This window comes from Balaenoptera ricei, chromosome 16, assembly GCF_028023285.1.
Source record: "Balaenoptera ricei isolate mBalRic1 chromosome 16, mBalRic1.hap2, whole genome shotgun sequence".
NCBI classification, from domain to species: domain Eukaryota; kingdom Metazoa; phylum Chordata; class Mammalia; order Artiodactyla; family Balaenopteridae; genus Balaenoptera; species Balaenoptera ricei.
In genome coordinates, this window is record NC_082654.1 from 48,930,332 (window position 1) to 48,949,763 (window position 19,432).

General features: G+C 48.0%; 1 protein-coding gene and 1 long non-coding RNA gene across 6 annotated transcripts in view; one reads left to right on the forward strand and one right to left on the reverse strand.

The window, feature by feature from the left end:
- ARHGAP22 (Rho GTPase activating protein 22) overlaps positions 1–9,437 on the forward strand; it is a 197,702-nt gene extending 188,265 nt beyond the window's left edge. For all 4 annotated transcript variants that reach the window (XM_059900629.1, XM_059900630.1, XM_059900631.1 and 1 more), the window contains 3 exons: positions 229–350; positions 2,263–3,166; positions 8,894–9,437. In XM_059900629.1, the coding sequence (XP_059756612.1) occupies positions 229–350; positions 2,263–3,166; positions 8,894–9,122 (1,255 nt within the window). In that variant the 3' untranslated portion in view covers positions 9,123–9,437. The remainder of the gene's footprint in view (positions 1–228; positions 351–2,262; positions 3,167–8,893) is intronic.
- Positions 3,743–19,334, reverse strand: LOC132350977 (uncharacterized). Of its 2 annotated transcripts, XR_009498063.1 has the most exons (7): positions 18,719–19,334; positions 18,383–18,491; positions 16,652–16,919; positions 14,388–14,557; positions 13,974–14,048; positions 12,383–12,476; positions 3,743–4,595 (listed from the first exon to the last, which is right to left on the reverse strand). It is a non-coding gene; the product is annotated as an uncharacterized LOC132350977 (long non-coding RNA). The 2 variants fall into 2 exon arrangements; XR_009498062.1 differs by having other exon boundaries at positions 18,383–19,334.
- Between the last annotated feature and the right edge of the window lie 98 nt (positions 19,335–19,432).

The window sequence follows — 19,432 nt, forward strand, 5'->3', positions numbered from 1 at the left end:
AATTGTGTCCCCTTCCATGACAGGCCCTTGTCCCAGTGGCCTTTGCTTCTGACGGCCCTCTCAGATCTTAGGGGAAGCTCTGCCTTCTTCCAAGCCTGGCAGGGGCAGCTGGCTGTGCTTAGCAGCTGTGGAAATGTGGGTGCAGCTGAGCATGGGGGCCAGGCAGTTCCCAGTAGATCTGGCATCAGGATTTGCTTCTCTGCCAACTGTCTCTTCCTTACTTTGCAGGTTTCTGGATGAAGTTCAGTCCCACTCAGATGTCAACAAGATGAGCGTCCAGAACCTGGCAACTGTTTTTGGACCTAATATACTTCGGCCACAGATAGAAGACCCAGTGACCATCATGGAAGGTAATGGTGGGGGTGTGCGTGGTGCTCTGGGCTCGCCTTGATCCTGGGCAAGTCCTCAGCATCCTCAACGCCAGGCCAGCAGGAAGGGCGCTGGGGACTTGGCAGCAGCCTCTCTGGACCCCGCCTCCTCCAGCTCCTCCTCCCCCATGGGGCAGCTACAAGAGGAAAAGGAGCTTTGCCCTGTGGATGGGGTCTTAAGGTGCAGTTAGAATGGTGGGAGAGGCTGGGGGGCGGGTGTGGAAAAGGTCAGCGCCCTTGCCCTTGAATACACAGAGATGTTTTTGCTTTACTAAAGTAATTTTCAATTAAGTAATTGTCACAGGCTTCTTCTGGATGTCAGAGCTTTTGCAAACCCTAGGGATATTCCGTTCTATAATGAAGACTAATAATGATTTAAAAAAATAGCAGCAACAGCAGCTGCTTTTAACATGCCCCGGCCTCCGCTAAGTACTTTACTTCTGCCACTGCATTTTAATCTTCACAAGCAGCCCGCGCTGTGGTTACTGCCCCCATTTTACTGATGAGACAGGCCAGGAGAGGCAAGGTGACTCTGTCAGCCCGACTTTTCAAAGGGCACAGGTGCAGGCTGGCATGGAAATGAGAGCCCTGCTTGGAGACCCCATGGAAGACTGTCCCGGCGGGGTTAGTGTGAGAGCCTAGCCGCTCACAGGCAGGAAACCCGCAGCCAGTCCCGGCTGAGCGCAGCCACCGGCGGGGACTCACACAGGACCCACCCGACGCCAGCTGGAGCCCGCTGCCCCTAGCGCCAGGCAGGCTGAGGGCAGAGTGGCCATTCCTGTTGCGCGTGACCTAGGGGAGGGGCGGGGTGGGCTGTGGAGCTGTCCCTTGCCGCCCCCAGCCGAGGGTGTGACCGTTGGGGGTGGTGCTCTCGCTTGGCACGCCCTTGGCCTGACTGGCAGGTCTCCCCAGCGCTCCCGCCTGCCAGGTTGCACAAATGTCTGAGGGCAGATGCTCACCCCACTGACTGGCTGAGTTCCTGCCTCACCTACTTTTCTGGACTAAAGATTGTTTACTTAGTTTTCCCCACGATTCTCAGTTACTTCTAGTGGGAGGGTCCACCCAAGTACTTCACCCTCCTCATCACGCAGAAGCCTCCCCAGTCTCTGGTACTTGGTTGAGGACAACAGGAGGGAACGAGGCAGGAGGATCGATACCATGGTCCCTCTGCGCCGCCTCCCTTTGTCACTGACCGCTCCCCCCACCCCACAGCCTCAGGAACCGAGTCCCCACAGATGCCACAGGCTGCATCTCAGGGGCTGTGGCCTGGAGAAGAGGGATTGTGTGCATGTGTGGGGGGCTGTTCACGTTGGGGGGCAGCCGTGTGCATCTGTCTGTGCACGGGGTTGTGTGTATATGACTCTGTGTGTATGGGTTGTGTATGTGTGCCTACATGTACCTGTAAGACATCTCTACTCTGTGTCCCAGAGCCCTGTGCCCCCCAGAGGATGGACGGTCAGGCACGGCCACTGTGGGCAGCATATGGGGCAGCCGAGGGCCCTGCCGTCCAGGTCCTGGTCTCCAGTCCCAGCCTGCCCTTGGCTCCGCCCGCAGCCGTAACAGGCATTGTGCCTGCTCCTCCCCCCGCCAGCTGGGTGGAGTGGGTGCGAAGGCACAGTGCCGCTCTGTGCTCCAGGGCCCACAGTGGAGGACGGAGATTCTTGGGTATGGTCCTTCTGTCCCTGCCTGGACTTGAGGGGGTGGTGGCCATCCTTTCCTTTGGGGCGGCACATGGCCAGCTCTTGTTGAGTCCTCACTTGAGAAGTAGGCTGGTTTGGGGCTACTATCAGGGCTGGGCACCCTGGGTTCGAGCTGCAGCTTCCCCTGACTGGTCTGGAGAGCCTGGACTGGAGGCATTCAGAGCCCGGCTTTTCTCGTTCCTTCTTCCTGGCAGGCACTTCTCTGGTGCAGCACCTGATGACCGTCCTGATCCGCAAACACAGCCAGCTCTTCACTTCGAGGACCACGGAAGGGCCAGCCTCCCCACGCGGGAGCCCACCATGCACCGTGGGATGGGGCTCCGAGGAGGTCACCAGGGACAGCCGGGCAGAGCCTGGCAGCCCCGGCGCCCCCGGCCTGCCCTCGCACAGGACCTCTTCTCTGGATGGGGCTGCCGTGGCGGCATTCTCTAGAACCTCTTCCACGGGCCTGGGTAGCCGAAGCAGCCCTGCTGCCACCAGCCCTGGGAAGAAGGTGCAGACTCTGCCCAACTGGAGGTCATCCTTCAGGCAGTCAGGGTCCCGGTCGGGGAGCCCGAAGGTGGGCACCTCATCCCTGGAGGTGCCCATCATCTCCTCCGGAGGGAACTGGCTCATGAACGGGCTATCCTCCCTGCGAGGCCACCGCCGGGCCTCATCGGGAGACCGGTTCAAGGACTCAGGCTCCGAGCAGAGACTCTCCACCTATGACAACGTGCCTCTGTCCAGCCCCTTTCCCAGCACACCCAGCGTGGCCAGCATGCCATGGTCTGGGGCCTCCTCCGGCGAGGCCTCAGCCAGGGGCTCGGTCAGCAGCTGCACAGCGTGCAGGGCCAGTGACTCCTCTGCCTGCAGCTCCCTCCACACTGAGGGGGCCCTCGAGCCCTCCCCTGTCCCCAGCAGCAGCGAGGAGTGCAGATCCCCAGACCCGGACCACGGCCTGGACAGGGTGGGCGCCTGCATCAGCAGCAGTGAGCCCAGTGACCCAGGCAGCCCCACCCAGGACCTCGCCCACCGTACTGAGGCTCTCCAGGGCCTGGTCACGGAGCTCAGGTCAGAGCTGTGCCGGCAGAGGACTGAGTACGAGATGAGTGTGAAAAGGTAAAGGGCTGCAGCTGCTGGGCGAGTGCGAGGCGGGCGCTCCCCGGGCCAGGCAGGGCCCTCGCAGCCACCCAGCTCACTGGGCACCAGTCTGGGCAGTTGGCCTCTGGCTCTGAAAGAAAGCCTCCTGTTGGCAGGGCTCAGAGCAGCCGGTGCCCAGGAGCCGCCTTTCTGGGCCAATGCCCGCAGGACAGGGCTGGGAGTGGAGGGCTGGGGATCCTATGTCTGGGAAAGCTCAGGAGCTGAGGGGCTGGCATGCTGTCAGAGACCTTTGATGGAGAGGCTCAGAGTGGGGGTCCCTCTGGGGCCCTCAGTCAGGGAGGAGGCAGGCCCCCAAGGTATGTCCTATAGCCCAGGAACTGGGACTGGGGCAGGGCACGCGTGCACTGCAGGCCCCAGGCCAGCCTGTTTGACTGACCGTGGTTGGACCTGATGTAGAATGAGGACTTCTGGATCGAAATCCGATTTTCTCTGAGGAGGGAGCCAAGCCCTCCCTTCTGCTGGGTCACAGAGGACGCCTCGTGCCACCTTTTTTTTTTAATATATAAATTTATTTATTTATATATTTTTGGCTGCGTTGGGTCTTCGTTGCTGCCCACGGGCTTTCTCTAGTTGCCGTGAGCAGGAGCTATTCTTCATTGCGGTGCGTGGGCTTCTCATTGCGGTGGCTTCTCTTGCTGCGGAGCACAGGCTCTAGGCGCAGAGGCTCAGTAGTTGTGGCTCGCCAGCTCTAGAGCGCAGGCCCAGTAGTTGTGGCACATGGGCTTAGTTGTTCCGTGGCATGTGGGATCTTCCCGGACGAGGGCTCGAACCCGTGTCCCCTGCATTGGCAGGTGGATTCTTAATCACTGTGCCACCAGGGAAGTCCCTCGTGCCACCCTTTAAGGCTTGCAGGCTTGTTCACTGATGGGCCCTGGATCCATCCTCCCAGCCTCCCTGTGCAGAGGGCATTTTCCAGCTCTGAGAGGCCAAGTTCCCCAATTACAATCACCAGCAGAGCCTACACTGGACAGTGAGCAGTGCTTCCATCAGCATCTTAGACCCCCTTAGCTCCTTTTGCCCCAGGCCTTCCATCAGCCTATGCATCAGACCTATGAACCCATGTCCCACCCACTAGCAGGGGGCTTCAGCGCGTTCTGAGTGCTTCCTTTTTCCATCAGACAGTGGAGGTGGAAGGGATTCATGCTTCTATTTCTGAGCCTGGGATTCCCACAAGGAGCTGGAATGGTAGCATTTGACCCTTTTGTTCTGCTGGCAGCTGTCTCCTGGGCACCTGGGGAGTGTCAGGTGTGTGCAGTCTGTGTTCACGGCAGGAAGATGGCAGGAAAGGGGCTATGAGGGCAGCAGCCCCTGCCATGGGGGAAGTCGGGGGGCGGGGGTCACAGCAGGCAATATCAGAGCCAGGACTTGAAGGACCGACAGGACTGAGCTGAGCAAGGAGGAGAAAGGACACAGTATGAGTAAAACCCCGGGGTTTAAAATTGTGGAGAAAACCCACAATGTAAGCACTGGGTTGGAATTTACCAGGCAGAGGTAATAGCAGGAGCTATCTGCAGATTCACTGGAAGGTGTTTACTGCTGAAGATGAGCTCAGAGTGTACAGGAAGTGTTACTCAGCGGACACTGTCTGAGGGCAGCCTTAGAGGGGGTCAGAATCAACATCTCACTTTCTTGGCTGTTTGTGGAGCTGACTTGAGCTTCTAGATCTTTCACCTTCTTGGAGGCTGGGGTTCTCAGGGGAAATGCAGTATTGTTGCCTGGCAGGCTATGGGTTCGAGTCCCTGCCCCACTGTGTACTGGCGGAGTGTCTGGGCAAGCTCTGAAAGCGTGGTGGAGTCGGGGTGGGGCAGGCGGCAAGGCGTTTAGCAGGAGTGATGCTTTGATTTTATTGCCAGTGAGATGTGAAGCTGCTGGAAGACCTGGAGGACTTTGATCACTTTGATGAGGTGCACTGACTGCTGTGCTCAGGAGCGCTTGATGAGGCAGACAAAGACCAGTTAGGAGGCCATGGCCATCTAGGTCAGACCTGTGGCTGGCATGGACCTACAGGGCAGCAGTCAAGGTGGAAGAAGCAGCCAGATTCTGAATATGTTTGCGTTTTTCCAGTTGATCGGGTGTGGTGGTGAGAAAAAGAACGACTTGAGAGACACCATTTTTGTTTTGGCCGAGCAACTGGAAGAAGGTGGTCACTGAGCTGGGGAGACTGGGGCTATAGGAGGGTGACTTGGGGAAGGAGGGCAGGAGCTCAGCTGTGGGTCTGTTAAGTTGGAGATACTTATTATTACGTTTCTGAGTGGACTTGAGGGAGATAAAGATTGAGGGTTGTCAGCACATTGAGTGCTTTAAGTGCTTCAAGTCTGAGGCTGGACAAGGTCCCTCAAGGAGTGGCATGGAGGCTGTGCTCAGGAGCACCAGGGGGCAGGGAGGACCTGACAAAGGAGGGGCCTGGACAGGAGGAGAAGCAGTGAGAGGGCTGATGGGGGCCTGCTGCCTCTGCCTTGGTGGGGGGTGGGTCTTCTGACATTATGCCCCGTGCTCCCCAGATGGGAGGCTGGGGTGAAGGGAGGCTTTCTCCCTTCTCCATGCTTTTTTTTTTTAATTGAAGTATAGTTGTTTTACAACATTGTGTTAATTTCTTCTGTACAGCAAAGTGATTCAGTTATACATATACATATATTCTTTTTCATATTATTTTCCATTATGGTTTATCCCAGGATATTGAATATAGTTCCCTGTGCTATACAATAGGACCTTGTTGTTTACCCATCCTATATATATATTAGTTTGCATCTGCTAATCCTGAACTCCGAATCCATCCCTCTCCCCACCATCACCCCTCCCCCTTGGCAACCACAAGTCCTTTCTCTATGTCTATGAGTCTGTTTCATAGATAAGTTCATTTATGTCATATTTTAGATTCCACATATAAGTGATATGATATTTGTCTTTCTCTGATTCACTTCGCTTAGTATGATAATCTCTAGGTCCATCCATGTTGCTGCAAATGGCATGATTTCATTTTTTATGGCTGAGTAATATTCCATTGTATATATATATACCACATCTTCTTTATCCATTCATCTGTCGATGGACATTTAGATTGTTTCCATGTCTTGGCTATTGTAAATAGTGCTGCTATGAACATAGGAATGCATGTATATTTTTGAATTAGAGTTTTGTCTGGGTATATGCCCAGGAGTGGGATTGCTGGATCATATGGCAACTCTAGTTTTTTGAGGAACCTCCATACTGTTCTCCATAGTTGGCTGCACCAACTTAACATTCCCACCAACAGTGTTAGAGGGTTCCCTTTTCTCCACACCCTCTTCAACATGTTATTTTTAGACCTTTTAGTGATGGCCATTCTGACCAGTGTGAGGTGGTACCTCATTGTAGTTCTGATTTGCATTTCTCTAAGAATTAGTGATGATGAGTATCTTTTCATGTGCCTTCTGGCCACCTGTATGTCTTCTTTGGAGAAATGTCTATTTAGGTCTTCTGCCCATTTTTCAATTGGGTTGTTTGCTTTTTTGTTACTGAATTGTATGAGCTGTTTGTATGTTTTAGAAATTAAGCCCTTGTCGGTCACATCATTTGCAAGTATTTTCTCCCATTCCATAGGTTGTCTTTCCATTTTGTTTGTGGTTCCCTTTGCTGTGCAAAAGCTTATAAGTTTGATTAGGTTGCATTTGTTTATTTTTGCTTTTATTTCTGTTGCCTTGGGAGACTGACCTAAGAAAACGTTGTCATGACTTATGTCAGAGAACGTTTTGCCTATGTTCTTTTCTAGGAGTTTTATGGTGTCATGTCTTAGGTCTTTAAGCCATTTTGAGTTTATTTTTGTGTGTAGTGTGAGGGTGTGTTCTAACTTCACTGATTTGCATGAGGCTGTCCAACTTTCCCAACACCACTTGCTAAAGAAACTGTCCTTTCCCCATCGTATATTCTTGCCTCCTCTGTCGTGGATTATTTGGCCATAGTGTGTGGGTTTACTTCTGGGCTCTTTATTATGTTCCATTGATTCATATGTCTGTTTTTGTGCCAATACCATGCTATTTTGATTACTCTAGCTTTGTAATATTGCCTTAAGTCTGGGAGTGTTATGCCTCCTGCTTTGTTCTTTTTCCTCAGGACTGCTTTGGCAATTCTGGGCCTTTCACAGTTCCATATAAATTTTAGGATTATTTGTTCTAGTTCTGTGAAAAATGTCATGGGTAATTTGACAGGGATTGCATCAAATCTGTAGATTGCTTTGGGTAGTATGACCATTTTAACAATATTAATTCTTCCAATCCAAGAGCATGGGATATCTTTCCATTTCTTTGAATCACCTTCAATTTCCTTTATTAATGTTTCGTAGTTCTCAGCATATAAGTCTTTCACCACCTTGGTGAGATTTACTCGTAAGGTTTTTTTTTTGTTTTTTTGGATGCAATTTTAAAGGGGATTGTTTGTTTCATTGTTTGTTAGTATAAAGAAATGCAACCAATTTCTATATGTTAATCTTGTATCCTGCTACCTTGCTGAATTCGTTTATCAGTTCTAATAGTTTTTGTGTGGACTCTTTAGGGTTTTCTATATATAGTATCATGTCATCTGCAAATAATAACAACTTTACCTCCTCCCTACCAATTTGAATACCTTTTATTTCTTTTCCTTGTCTGATTGCTGTGTCTAGGACTTGCAGTACTATATCGAAGTAGTGAAAGTAGGCATCCTCCTCTTCCAGACTTTAGCCCTTCTCCATGCTCTGTGTTCAGTGGTTGAGGGTGAAGGCCCAGGCCTCATCCTGGATGGGGCAGGGAATGGATATTTGCTTCATGTACACCATGTGCCAGGTGGCGTGCTGTGCACACGTGGTCTCCTCGGTCCATCGTAGCTATAGTGTGTAGGTGGAAGGCCGTCCCCTGCATTTTCAGGGTGAGACACCAAGGCTCAGTGCAGTTTGAGCCCTGCCCACAGTCATGTGTCTTGTAGTCAGGTTGGTTCCTGGGAGCCAGGCGCAGCAAGTCCCTCATGCCTCACAGGAGTGGGTCATCTGGTTGAAAAGATAGATGTGCTAACCTCTACAGAGGCCTGAAGTGTAGCTCTGTGGTAGCAAAAAGGAGCAGTAATGTGGGTGACATGCTGGGGAGGATCAAGAGAAGCTTCCCAGAGGCTGAGACATTTGGGCTCGGGTGTGAAGGCTTCCCAGAGGCTGAGACATTTGGGCTCGGGTGTGAAGGCTGAGAGGGAACGGAAGATGAAGTGACAACCCGAGTGGGGTTTCCTGTGAGTTGCTGTCTCTGCCTGAAGCTCAAGGGGTCTCGTAGAAGAGCAAATGTGAGGACAGTTTCCTGCTCCCCTCCCGGTGCAGGGCTCAGTCCTGTTCTCTGCCAGCTGGCAGTCCATCCCTCCTCAGCAGGACAGTTGGCTGGGCGGGGAGGGTTAGTGGTCTTCGTATTTGAGTGAGGACTCAGGGAGGCCCCTGGCCTCTAGTGCCAAAGGCTGAGGGGAGGGTCTCGGGGATGAGGCCCCGCTGGCTTGGGGGAAAGCCCCAGGGTCTTGTGAAGAGATGCAGTCCGTGCAGCCTCACCCAGCACCGGGTCTGAGCCCGCACACGTCCTTCCCCTGGTCCCAGGCCCGACCAGCTCCTTCGCCCCATCAAGTGTCTGATGACAATGGAGTTTTCTTGGCAAACCCAGCAGGCCCAAGTCTAAAATGATGTCTTTCTTCTTGAATTTTAAGACTCGAAGAAGGTAGTGCTGACCTGAGGAAACGAATGTCACGGCTAGAAGAAGAACTAGACCAGGAAAAGAAAAAGTACACAATGCTGGAAATAAAGCTGAGGAACTCGGAGCGGGCACGGGAGGATGCAGAGAAGAGGAACCAGCTGCTGCAGAAGGAGATGGAGGAGTTTTTTTCAACCCTGGGAAGCCTGACTGCTGGGGCAAAAGGTGCCAGAGCACCGAAGTAAAGGAATGGGGGGAGTTCGCTGCTGCTGCTCAGCTTGCCCTCCCTAACCTCCTGCAGCCTCGGGAGGAAGCAGAGCCTCTGCAGCTTGGACCTGTGCCTCAGTGGTGCCAGGAGATCTGGTGCCAGCAGATCTGGTGCCAGCTGGAGAGAGCAGTCCTCACACCCCTTGTCGGGAGCCCGAGCCCCGCTCTGGATCTGGATGCTGCTCTGAGTAGGGTGTGGCAGGCGTCAGAGGGGACAGTCCCGTGGCTGCCCAAACAGGTGGCACCTGGGATCTGAGTAGCTCACCGGGACCTTTTTGCATTCTTTATTAAATTTGCCCTGAAAGCATGATGCCTGGATGCCTGACTCCTTTATGGGCATGCAAAGTGAGGGTACCAAGTGACCTCTCCTGTTTCTCGCAGGGTTGGGAGTCCTCAAGGTGTCCCATGGGTGGAATGGCATGGGGCCTTCAGAAGTGGGGTGCAAAGGTCCCAGAGGAGCACCCAGTGTTGCCATGGTCATTGAAGCTGGACTTAGGCACATCTCTGTGCTCTCAGCTCCATCTTCTGTGCTCTGGGCAGGATGGCTTTCCTCACTGCTTGCTCCCTCTCTGAGCCACCTGGGCCTCTGCAGCTTGTGTCTGTCCTGGAATTCCTCTCAGGCCTTCCCCTGTAACCTGCTTTCCTTCCCTTGACTCTAGCTCTGCTCCAAAGCCAGAGCCTGTGAGTCAGAGCTCAGCAAGGGTGCTGCACTTCCCTGCTTCTGCACCCCGGGAGTGTGCAGGGTGACAAGGTGTGCCTCTAAAGGAAAGGTGAGCCAAGGTGGTGGGTAGTGCCTGTTCTCTGTCCTCCAGGTGCAGACGCCTCAGACTATGCCCATCTCCCTTGCAAATTCCCCTCGAGCTGGTGCTAATCCCTCTCCCTTCCCTGCCTGCTTACCTTCGTCCTCCAGTTCATCCTCAGACTTCAAGGCTCCACGGGGGTAAATCCTTCAAGAAAGCCTTTCCGTGGCTGCCACCACACACAGCCCAGGCCTGGGCCAGAGATCCACAGGATGGGCCTTCAGGGGCACCAAAGAAGCCACCTCTGAGCAGAGGGGACTGGCCTCCGGGGCACAGGCAGTGCTGGCGCCAGCATTACTTGCTCCTGCTCATGGTATCCTTACCTATCACCTCTCACTACCCCCAGCATAAACTGCAGTGGTTTTGAGGGGAGTGGGGTCAACAAAGTGCCCCAATTTCTGACTATCGTCTCTGGAGAAGTCATTCAGGCCCAACCACCCATCTACCTGGAGTCAGGTATAAACTATCATGTGATAGCAGTGCTCTAAATGCCAGGGTCTCAGTGCTCCCAGAAGTGCTGGCTCTACACTATAAGGTGCAAGCCTACAGGCCCGGGCCAACTGGTAACTCTCACAGTGGTGAGGCAGGCCCATGACTGGTCTGCTGCTGGGTCACTTGTGGCCTCACCAGCCAAGAGGACAAGTGGCTGCCGAGGGCCCTCAGCATCATCAGCAGTCAGAGTTCTCTTGCAGAGCTCTGAGGGGTGGGATGAGTGGAGAGCACTACCTGCATCTGCTCCCAGGACCAGTGCCATCACAGCAGTCAGTCTGGGTGACTAGCTTTCCCAGAAGGTGAAATATTGCCTTCCTCTGTTCAAGGAGAAGGAAAATAATACGAAGTGACTGATTCCTCACAACAACTCAGTAACAAAGGAATTAGCTGCATGCTTCCCATTCAGAGGAGAAACTGAGGTTAGGAGATGATTGGTGGGAACACCAGTGTATGTTATGGTCCTGAGTTCCCTCACCAGAGCCCTGAAATTCTGCTGACTTTGACCTAGAGAGAAGATGCTGCCAGGCTATCAAAAGAGCAGAAAAGACCAAAGGGGTTTCACATGATGAAAGGGAGGCTGTCTTCTCTTAGCCATTAATAGTGGCAAAGGCTCAGCTTCTGGCCAAGTCCTTGCCCAAAACCAGCTCATGAGCCGCATCTGCCACCTGCTGGCAAAACTAAGACCTGCAAATGTGATTTTTCTCTGAAAATTAGCTGGCAATATTCAGTAGATGTTCTGCCCTCCAATTTCCATTTAACCAGCACCCTCCATTCTATCTGTAAAACGTACTGACTTCTGCCTGTAAAGCACGCTGAGCACTGAGACTGAGGGGCTCTAGCCCAGTACCCTGTCCTCATCCGCTTCATTCTCTCCAGCTGAGTTGCATTTACAGAACCTGTTCCCAAACCTGTGGATTCAAGTTGTACCTATTGTAATGACATCATTTAATATTTAGTAAGCCGATGCAACTAGAGATTATCATACTAAGTGAAGTAAGTCAGAAAGAGACAACTATATGATATCACATGTGGAATCTAAAATATGACATGAATGAACCTATCTATGAAACAGAAACAGAATCACGGACATAGAGAACAGACTGGTGGTTGCCAAGGGGGAGGGGGTTGGGGGAGGGATGGAGTGGGAGGTTGGGGTTAGCAGATGTAAGCTTTTATATATAGGATAGATAAACAACAAGGTCCTACTGTATAGCACAGGGAACTATATTCAATATCCTATGATAAACCATAATGGGAAAGAATATAAAAAAAGAATGTGTATGTATATATATATATATATATATATATATATATATATATATATATATATATACACACACACACAACTGACTCACTTTGCTGTACAGCAGTAATTAAAATAACATTGTACTTCAATTAAAAAAATACATTTGAGAATCTGACGAAGCCTATGGACCCTCTGAAGAAGAAAAATAACCACATATACTAAAAATTCAGCTTTCAAAGACCTCTTGAAGCCTGTCACTAAATTCTGTAATCAGAGTTTAGAGATTAAGGGGTTAATAACAATAAATCCTTAAATTTGAAAATAATAAGTAAACCAATGAATTATAAATATGAAAAGACGGAATCAATTTTTTGAAAACCTACATGAATGCTCTCAGTAAAGGCAACTTACTAAAAAAAATTGTCAAATTATGGATGAATCAACCATGCAATAGTGGAAAACTGAAAATCTAGGATTCTGCTCCCAAATTACTTCAAAAGTGTTTTAAAATTTGTGTTTGACTCTAAAGAAAAACTGCAAATTTTAAGTCTCATACTGAAAAAAAGGGAGTTGGCTTATTTTAAAAGACTGGCAAATGTCCCTTTTTTAAGAAGTTAGAATACAGTTTTAGGGATGTGTGTGTATGAAAGAGACAGAGGCAGAGACAGAAAAACAGAGGGAGAGAGATTCTTTGTTTTACCTGGCTGGTGGAATAACAGACCAGGCATGAACCGTGTTCACTCCACACAGTACATGGGCTTCAGAATGGAGTCCATGTAACCAGGCTCCGCGATCTGTGGGCAATAAATGGAGTCAGTGACAATATCCCCCTCTTTTGATGCAGGGCCCCAGCCCCCTGGAGAGTTCTCCCAGTATCCTACGTAGTTCCATCACAAAGGGACAGCAAGACGTGGCAGCAGCAGTGGTGGAGTAACTGTCATCTATCTACTTAGCTGGGAGCTGTCTCACATATGAGACACTGTCCCTTTGTGACAGAACTGAGACTGAAGGACAGGAAGGGGCAGTCATGCAACCAGACAGCCGCAGGCAGAAGGGGAAGAGCTATAAAAGTTACATGAGTGCCAACATCCTTGCTGGCATGGTGGGAGATGGACGGGGCTACAATCAGGCAGGGGCCAGACCGTGTAGGGCCCTGACTCCCATGGTAGAGTTATTTTTATTTGAAGGGATATAGGAAAGCATTCAAGTGCTTTAAATAAACAGACATGAATTGGCTTGCATTCAACAAGACTCCTTTGGCCCCTGGTGGACAGTGGATGAATTTGGGGGCGGGAGGGAGTAGCAGCAGGGAATTTAGTCAGGGAACTACTGGTGTGGTCCAGGCCAAGTGGAGTAGCGTGACAGGCCAGAAGCTAGACAGTAATGGACTGAAGACTGAATGAGAGGTGAAGGGAAGACACTGTGCCCAGATCAGTCTTCCCAGAAGTGCAGATGTGAATGGGAGCAGAAAAATAGGGTGGTAAAGTGGAGGGGGCAAGGGAGAGCTTTTAAAGAAGGGGATTACTAGAGCATGGTTGTATGCTGCCAAGAATGATCCAGCAGAGAGGGAGAGACTGGTGAGGAAGAAAAGAAGGCAATAACGAGGAGAGGCAAGTCTGAAAAAAGACAATGAAAGTGGAGGGGTTGGCTTCGGAGAGAGATAGGAAGATGGAGGACGGGGACACAGTTGAGGTAGGTTTATGGGAATGCATATCAAACTCTTTGAGAAGTCCTGAAAAATGATGAACATGCTTACCTTTAGGTAACAGCCCCAAATTTATTTGAACACAAAACGCTTTATTCACATAAGATTTCTCAGGCAGTAGAGCACAGCACAGTGGTTAGAGTGAAAATGGAGGCAGACTACCCAGATTCAGATCCCAGCCCCACTGCATTGTTGGCTGTGTAGCCCTGAGCAAGTTACTCAGCATCTCTGTGCCTCAGTTTGATCATATAACAGGAGGGGAGAGTAACAGTTCTTACCTCATAAAGTTGTTGTAAAAACTCTGTGAGCTCATACAGTCAAAGCACTTAAGTGCCTGGCATAGAGTAAGCTCTCCAAGAATACTGCTACTAATTCAGTACAGAACTAGTGTTCAGTGCAACAAACTTGGGGCATCACTGCTAGGTATTGAGTCCTTGAAGGGTTTTAGGGAGGGCGGGGGCATGATAACCACTTTGGCAGCATGGTCTGCCCCTCTTCCACTTCCTCATCCCTTTCTGGGCTCCATCAGCAGTCTCCTGGTACCTTCCCAGTTCCCTTCTTAATGACACCCTGGAGCATGACCTACCTCATTCTTTGCTGCACCGTCTCCCATTCGTCACTGCTCCTGGTGGAGGATTTGGTATTTAGTTCTCCAAGGCAGCTGGTAACGAATGGACAGGCCAGATCAGAATCATCTTGGGAAGCCTGTACAACAACCATCCCCCTCATAGTTCTATTTCTATATCAGAATCACCTTCTCCCTCTAACGCCTTCTGAGAGAACAGAGCCATAAAGAGTTTAGGCAACTTGCTGTAGGTGAGGCAACTAGTGTGAAGCCAGGATTCTACTTTAGGTATCTGGTGTCAGAGCACATGCTCACATTACCACAGTAATTTCATAGTGCTGTATGCAGTTTCCTTATGCCAGATTTTGAAGGCAGTGAATACTGGATTTCAGAGGACAGAAACAGTATAGAAGTTGGTCCTAGTCATTAGCTTACCCAGACCAATATTGATTGAATGCCTACTTCCCAGTCATCGTGATCTAGGAGTAAGACAGGCTCTTCCATCCAAGGGATTCCAAGGCGAAGCATCAGTAGAAGATTAGCACACAGGATGCCCTCACAGAACAACAGGAAAAGACATACAGCACGTTGTTGTCTTGCATTCTCTGTGGAACAAAACGGGGAGTGCATGAACGAATAAATTAAAGGAAACATGAAATGGGGACATGAAAGAAAAAGTCCTTGCAGAGAAAGTTTATCAGAGGAGAAATTATCAAACGTGGGCCTTCAGCAATGAGGATTTCAAATGGGCAAATGGCGGGAGTAATGTGCACAAAGATGTAAAGTATATGCCATGGAGGAGTTTCAGCTGGAATGAGCTGAATGGCGGGAATGATATATGAAAAAGAATCAAAACAATGTTTAATTCTACTTCTCAGAAAAAACAACAGCAACAACCCTCAATACTGATTTTGAGGCATGTCTCTCAAGTGAGAATTATTCTTACCAACCACATGAAAACTGGGACTACTAGGGATGAACAGGATGACTTGAGGGTCAGCATGTATATAAGTTCTCAGATGGGGGACCACACAAAATTCCTCCCTTTCTCTGCAACATTTCTCCATTATCTTAAACCATTTCTATTCCTTTCCAAGGCTAAAGTCAACAATTATATTTGCTTTACACTAATTATGTTGATAAAAGTACACGAAGTCAATCATTTCAGCAGCCCTGTGACAGACTCTCTCCCATCCTGAGACAGATGAAGCAGCACCAGGCTCAGCAAAGCTGAAACTTGTCCAAGGTTACCCACCCTCCCCATCTGGAACTCAGGCTAGTCTGGATCCATAGGATTCAGTAGTTCCCACCCTCTCCAGGACCTTGTCTCATCAAGGCACATGTGCTTTTAAATTCTCCCTTTTAACGTGTTCTGACCCCTCAGTCTACCCCTAACCCTGTTCTCTCAAGACATTGTCATGATTCTTTATATTTCCTGCCAACTTTTTCAAAGTACATTTTTTACTATTGCTTCACTACTCACTCAATCCTTAGCAATCACAACTATGCCCCCACCTGTCCGGGTAACTCTAACAGTCTTACTTACGTTACATCCAACAGGAATCCCCTATGTTTTCCCTCTGTCCACAAAATTGACACTAGTGAAAATGGTGCACAGACCACACAAGGGGATGACGCAGACCTCACAAGGGAAGGGACTACAAGACTGGAGAGGTCTACAGGCAGTTAGGGAGCAATCTTTCCTTTCCTTCCACTCCTGAAATACTAAGTGGCAAGCTGATGCCATACCTGAAGTGTGTTCTGTCATGAACTGTGATGTACAAACTGTAAAATACACTGAATATATTTTCCCTGCACAACCTCTTGTGTGCTGACCAACTGTCCCCAAATGCTAATCTTGGCAACTTCACTTATGTTGTGGCAATCTGAGTCCCCAATTTTCCATTCTCAATATGCACAAAGTATCTTTGGCTTCCCAGTCACCAATCTCCCTGCCTCGTCGAACCAGACCTGCTTCCACTGTCAGTGACCCTCGTAAAACAAAGGTCTGATCATATGAACTCCTCTTTCTCACAAACTAGTAGTTCCTACTGCCTTTAAAATGACAATTCCTTCAAAACGTTTCAATTCTGATCTTCAACTTTTCAGTCTTATCTCCCATCACATTCTCTCTTTACATTCACACCCCGCCAGGCCATTCCTCACTCCTTGCCTTTCCCTTTACCTGGGAATACCCTTCCTCTCCAAAAATGCCTTTAAAAATATGCCTCCTCTGCGAAATCCTCATTTCCTCTAATCAGTCCTTCCCTGTGTCCCTTCAGCATGGTCTTCGCTCCTCACACGATACTTACTTCAATCAGGCTGACTAGACTCTGTCATCCATTTTAGATCACTCCTCACTTCCAGCTTCTAACATAGGGTCTTAGACATATATGCACACATTAATTGACGGAATTAAATGAAATATATTACTAACTACCAAAGCAGGGAAAGAGACAACAGGATGTTGTAAATGAAATATGTTAGAAGTCTAACTTTACAGAGCATATTTGAAGTATCTTTTAGTTTCAAATGAAGTCCCAAGACATATTGGTGTATTAGCTATAAAAGGTAAAAAAAAAATTTCAAACCACAAAATCAGTACAAATCAATTTTCATTCACATAAAGTCAATGGACCTTTTGAGAAGCAATAGTAAAATAAATGTAGTACCTCAATTAACAAGAATGCATTACTTACTCCATTTTATTTGGTGTCACTAGGGTATTATGGCTGGGTGGAAATTAAATTAACTCAACACTCAACACGGATGTCTGCTCTTGCCACCCAGTCTATCACTGGAGGCCTCTTCCTTGACTGTGATGAGGCAGAGAGCACCAGGTTGGCAATCGCATCAGCTGGAGCAGCAGTGGTCAGGTAGAAACTTGGCCCAGGCCATCCTTTCCTCAGAGCAGGGAAGCGTGAATGCAGGCGAGGGGGGTGTGACCCTCATGGATATGAGCGTTATCTGCAGCAAGAGTTGAGCAAGATGGAGGAGTGTCACCATATAGAGACTGGGCATATGCAGCGAGAGACCCTGGCACCCACATAGCAGCCTGCCCAGTGTAGGCAAAGAGAACACCTGCATGGCAAAGCTGGAAATGCACTCAGAGCTGAAATCCCTGGTTTGTTTTGAAACAGATCCTTTTAAAATACTTATTCTTGCCAAGTGGCCATGATGGCTGCTCTCTCACATGGTTACCAAGAACTAGGTTAAGGGCATTGAAGCAAATTCCCTTTTTAAAGTAATGTTTCTCTAGCAAGTTCAAACACCAGAAAAGCAAGAGTAGGTAAACGAGAAAACCAGGGTGATAGTTTAGCCTCTTCACAGTTTGTATAAAATCCAAATCTAAGAGACCTGCCCTAGTACCCCTTTGATCCCAATCCATAGGAAATCTTCAAATTGCCCAGAAAAACTTTTTATCAAAAATTTATATTTTTTCAATGAAAAACTCTTAATTTCATAATTTTCATATCACTTTTTTCTTTTTTATTTAAAATATTATAACCAATTAACATACTAGATAACATTGTTTACATTCCAATGGTGCATGTTTAATGACTAGGGCATGAATGATTAAAAACCACAATAATTATCTCAGCATTCCCTACAAAGTGCCCCATTTGTTTTGTCTAGAGGAGGGGAGAGGGGAGGGAATGGAACACAGGGAAGGGAGAGGAAATGAAGAAGGAATGGCATCATACAGGGAGAAAAGCAAATGTCAATTATCATATTTGGGTTTCAGGTTTCAAAACCTGTTGAACAGGATAAACTATAATGAGAAAACAGATGTCACAGTCCAGGTAGACAGCTAGTTCAGTTTAACTTCATCATTCGGCTAAAAGATTAAGAGCTTCTCAAAAATATACCAAATATCGGGCCTACAAAAGTAATTTATTTCTTCGTAAAATTTACTAAGATTTATTCCTTTTGTAAAATGTAAAGAATGGACTGATATCACGAGCAGGTTTCTACTTACAAAAACAGACAGTAATTATGTCCAACGAGCACATCTAACACCATACTCCAAGATACACAGTGAAAGATTTTACAGGTGAGTCTCTCTTACCGATGCAAGGTATATATTTTACATACTTACTGGTATTGTGTCGACACTGGCTATAAAGTATTTAACACACATTTATAATTCACTCAGTGAAGATCTAACAGTAAGGGCAACCGCTTACTTGGGAAAGCATAGAAAATTAGTGTGAGGTAGTTCAATAAAAACCTAGTTTAATTTGTAAGTTATTGTGAGAAAAGAACATTGTGCAAAACTAATCCACAGGTAGTATTTCTCAGAAGTTTCAGTAACAAAGAGAATCTAAATTAGAAATGGCCAGAATATGTTACTCTTACTAGACTCTCCTTAAGAGCACTTAACTAAGAGCAGTTAGTTTGAAATTAATTAGGACTTTTGTTTTCCTTACCAGTTTTCTAATCGTACCCCAAACTACACACTTCGGCTTCAATGCCCTTATACATCTTCATCTTTCTTGCTATTAGGGAAAAATTAGTTTCCTCTGATTCGGGAAAAACCTAAGAGAGATCAGTAGAAACACAATGTATACTAAAATGTAAAGGATCCGGAGGCAACATTTAAGAGGGCTGCTAATGACAGAACAGTAGTGTTTGGTTTTTCTACCGGTAAGAGTTTACTGGGGTCATGGGGCGTCATGCATTCACTCTACAGCTAATGTGTGACTAATGAACAACACTCACAAACAAACTACAACAGTATTTTTGAAAATAGACTATGTTTTTACCTCAAAATGTTGTACAGGCTTGTGCCTAGGCAACAATGAGTAGTTACATCTTCATAGTGTAGCACATACTGGCCGATAGTGTATACCAAGTCTTATCTGTAACCCCAAACGGCTTCACTTGCCTGCTGCTGATTTCACTATCAGATCATCCATGTCCTCTTCACCTTTACCTTTTTAGACAACACAGCAGGATTAGCATGGAACAAAATAATGAAAGGGCTTACGGGAAAGTCTGCTGCTTTACATATAATCAAGCTTCTTGATATTGTTAAGGGGTTTGTATGGTAGCCTTTCACTTAAGAGGCTGGCATTTCTCTTAGGAAGTCTGGTGTGAATGCACTGTACCTTTACCAACCTGGAAGAGTGCATACCAGAAACAATCAGCAGCCGAGGGTGTGTAACAAAATGAGAACTGTTCAGCAAACAGTATGAAAGAGTTGAGATGCTTTGTTTATGTCTATTATAATTAAGCAATCCCAACAACACAATCATTTAACAAATGGTCAATTTATATTAGAGGGTAAACAGTAACCAGGAAGAAATATGTAGAAAGAATTACTGTCTCTTTCCTAACCTATAAAGTTAAATAATATATCTTGGTCAAAGTAATTTTCTGACAGTAAGACCATGGGTATATTAAGTATACAAAGTTGAAAAAACAAAGTTATAAGATAAGCAAAGTGGCTTTACATAAGTACTGCTTGACAGAAATCT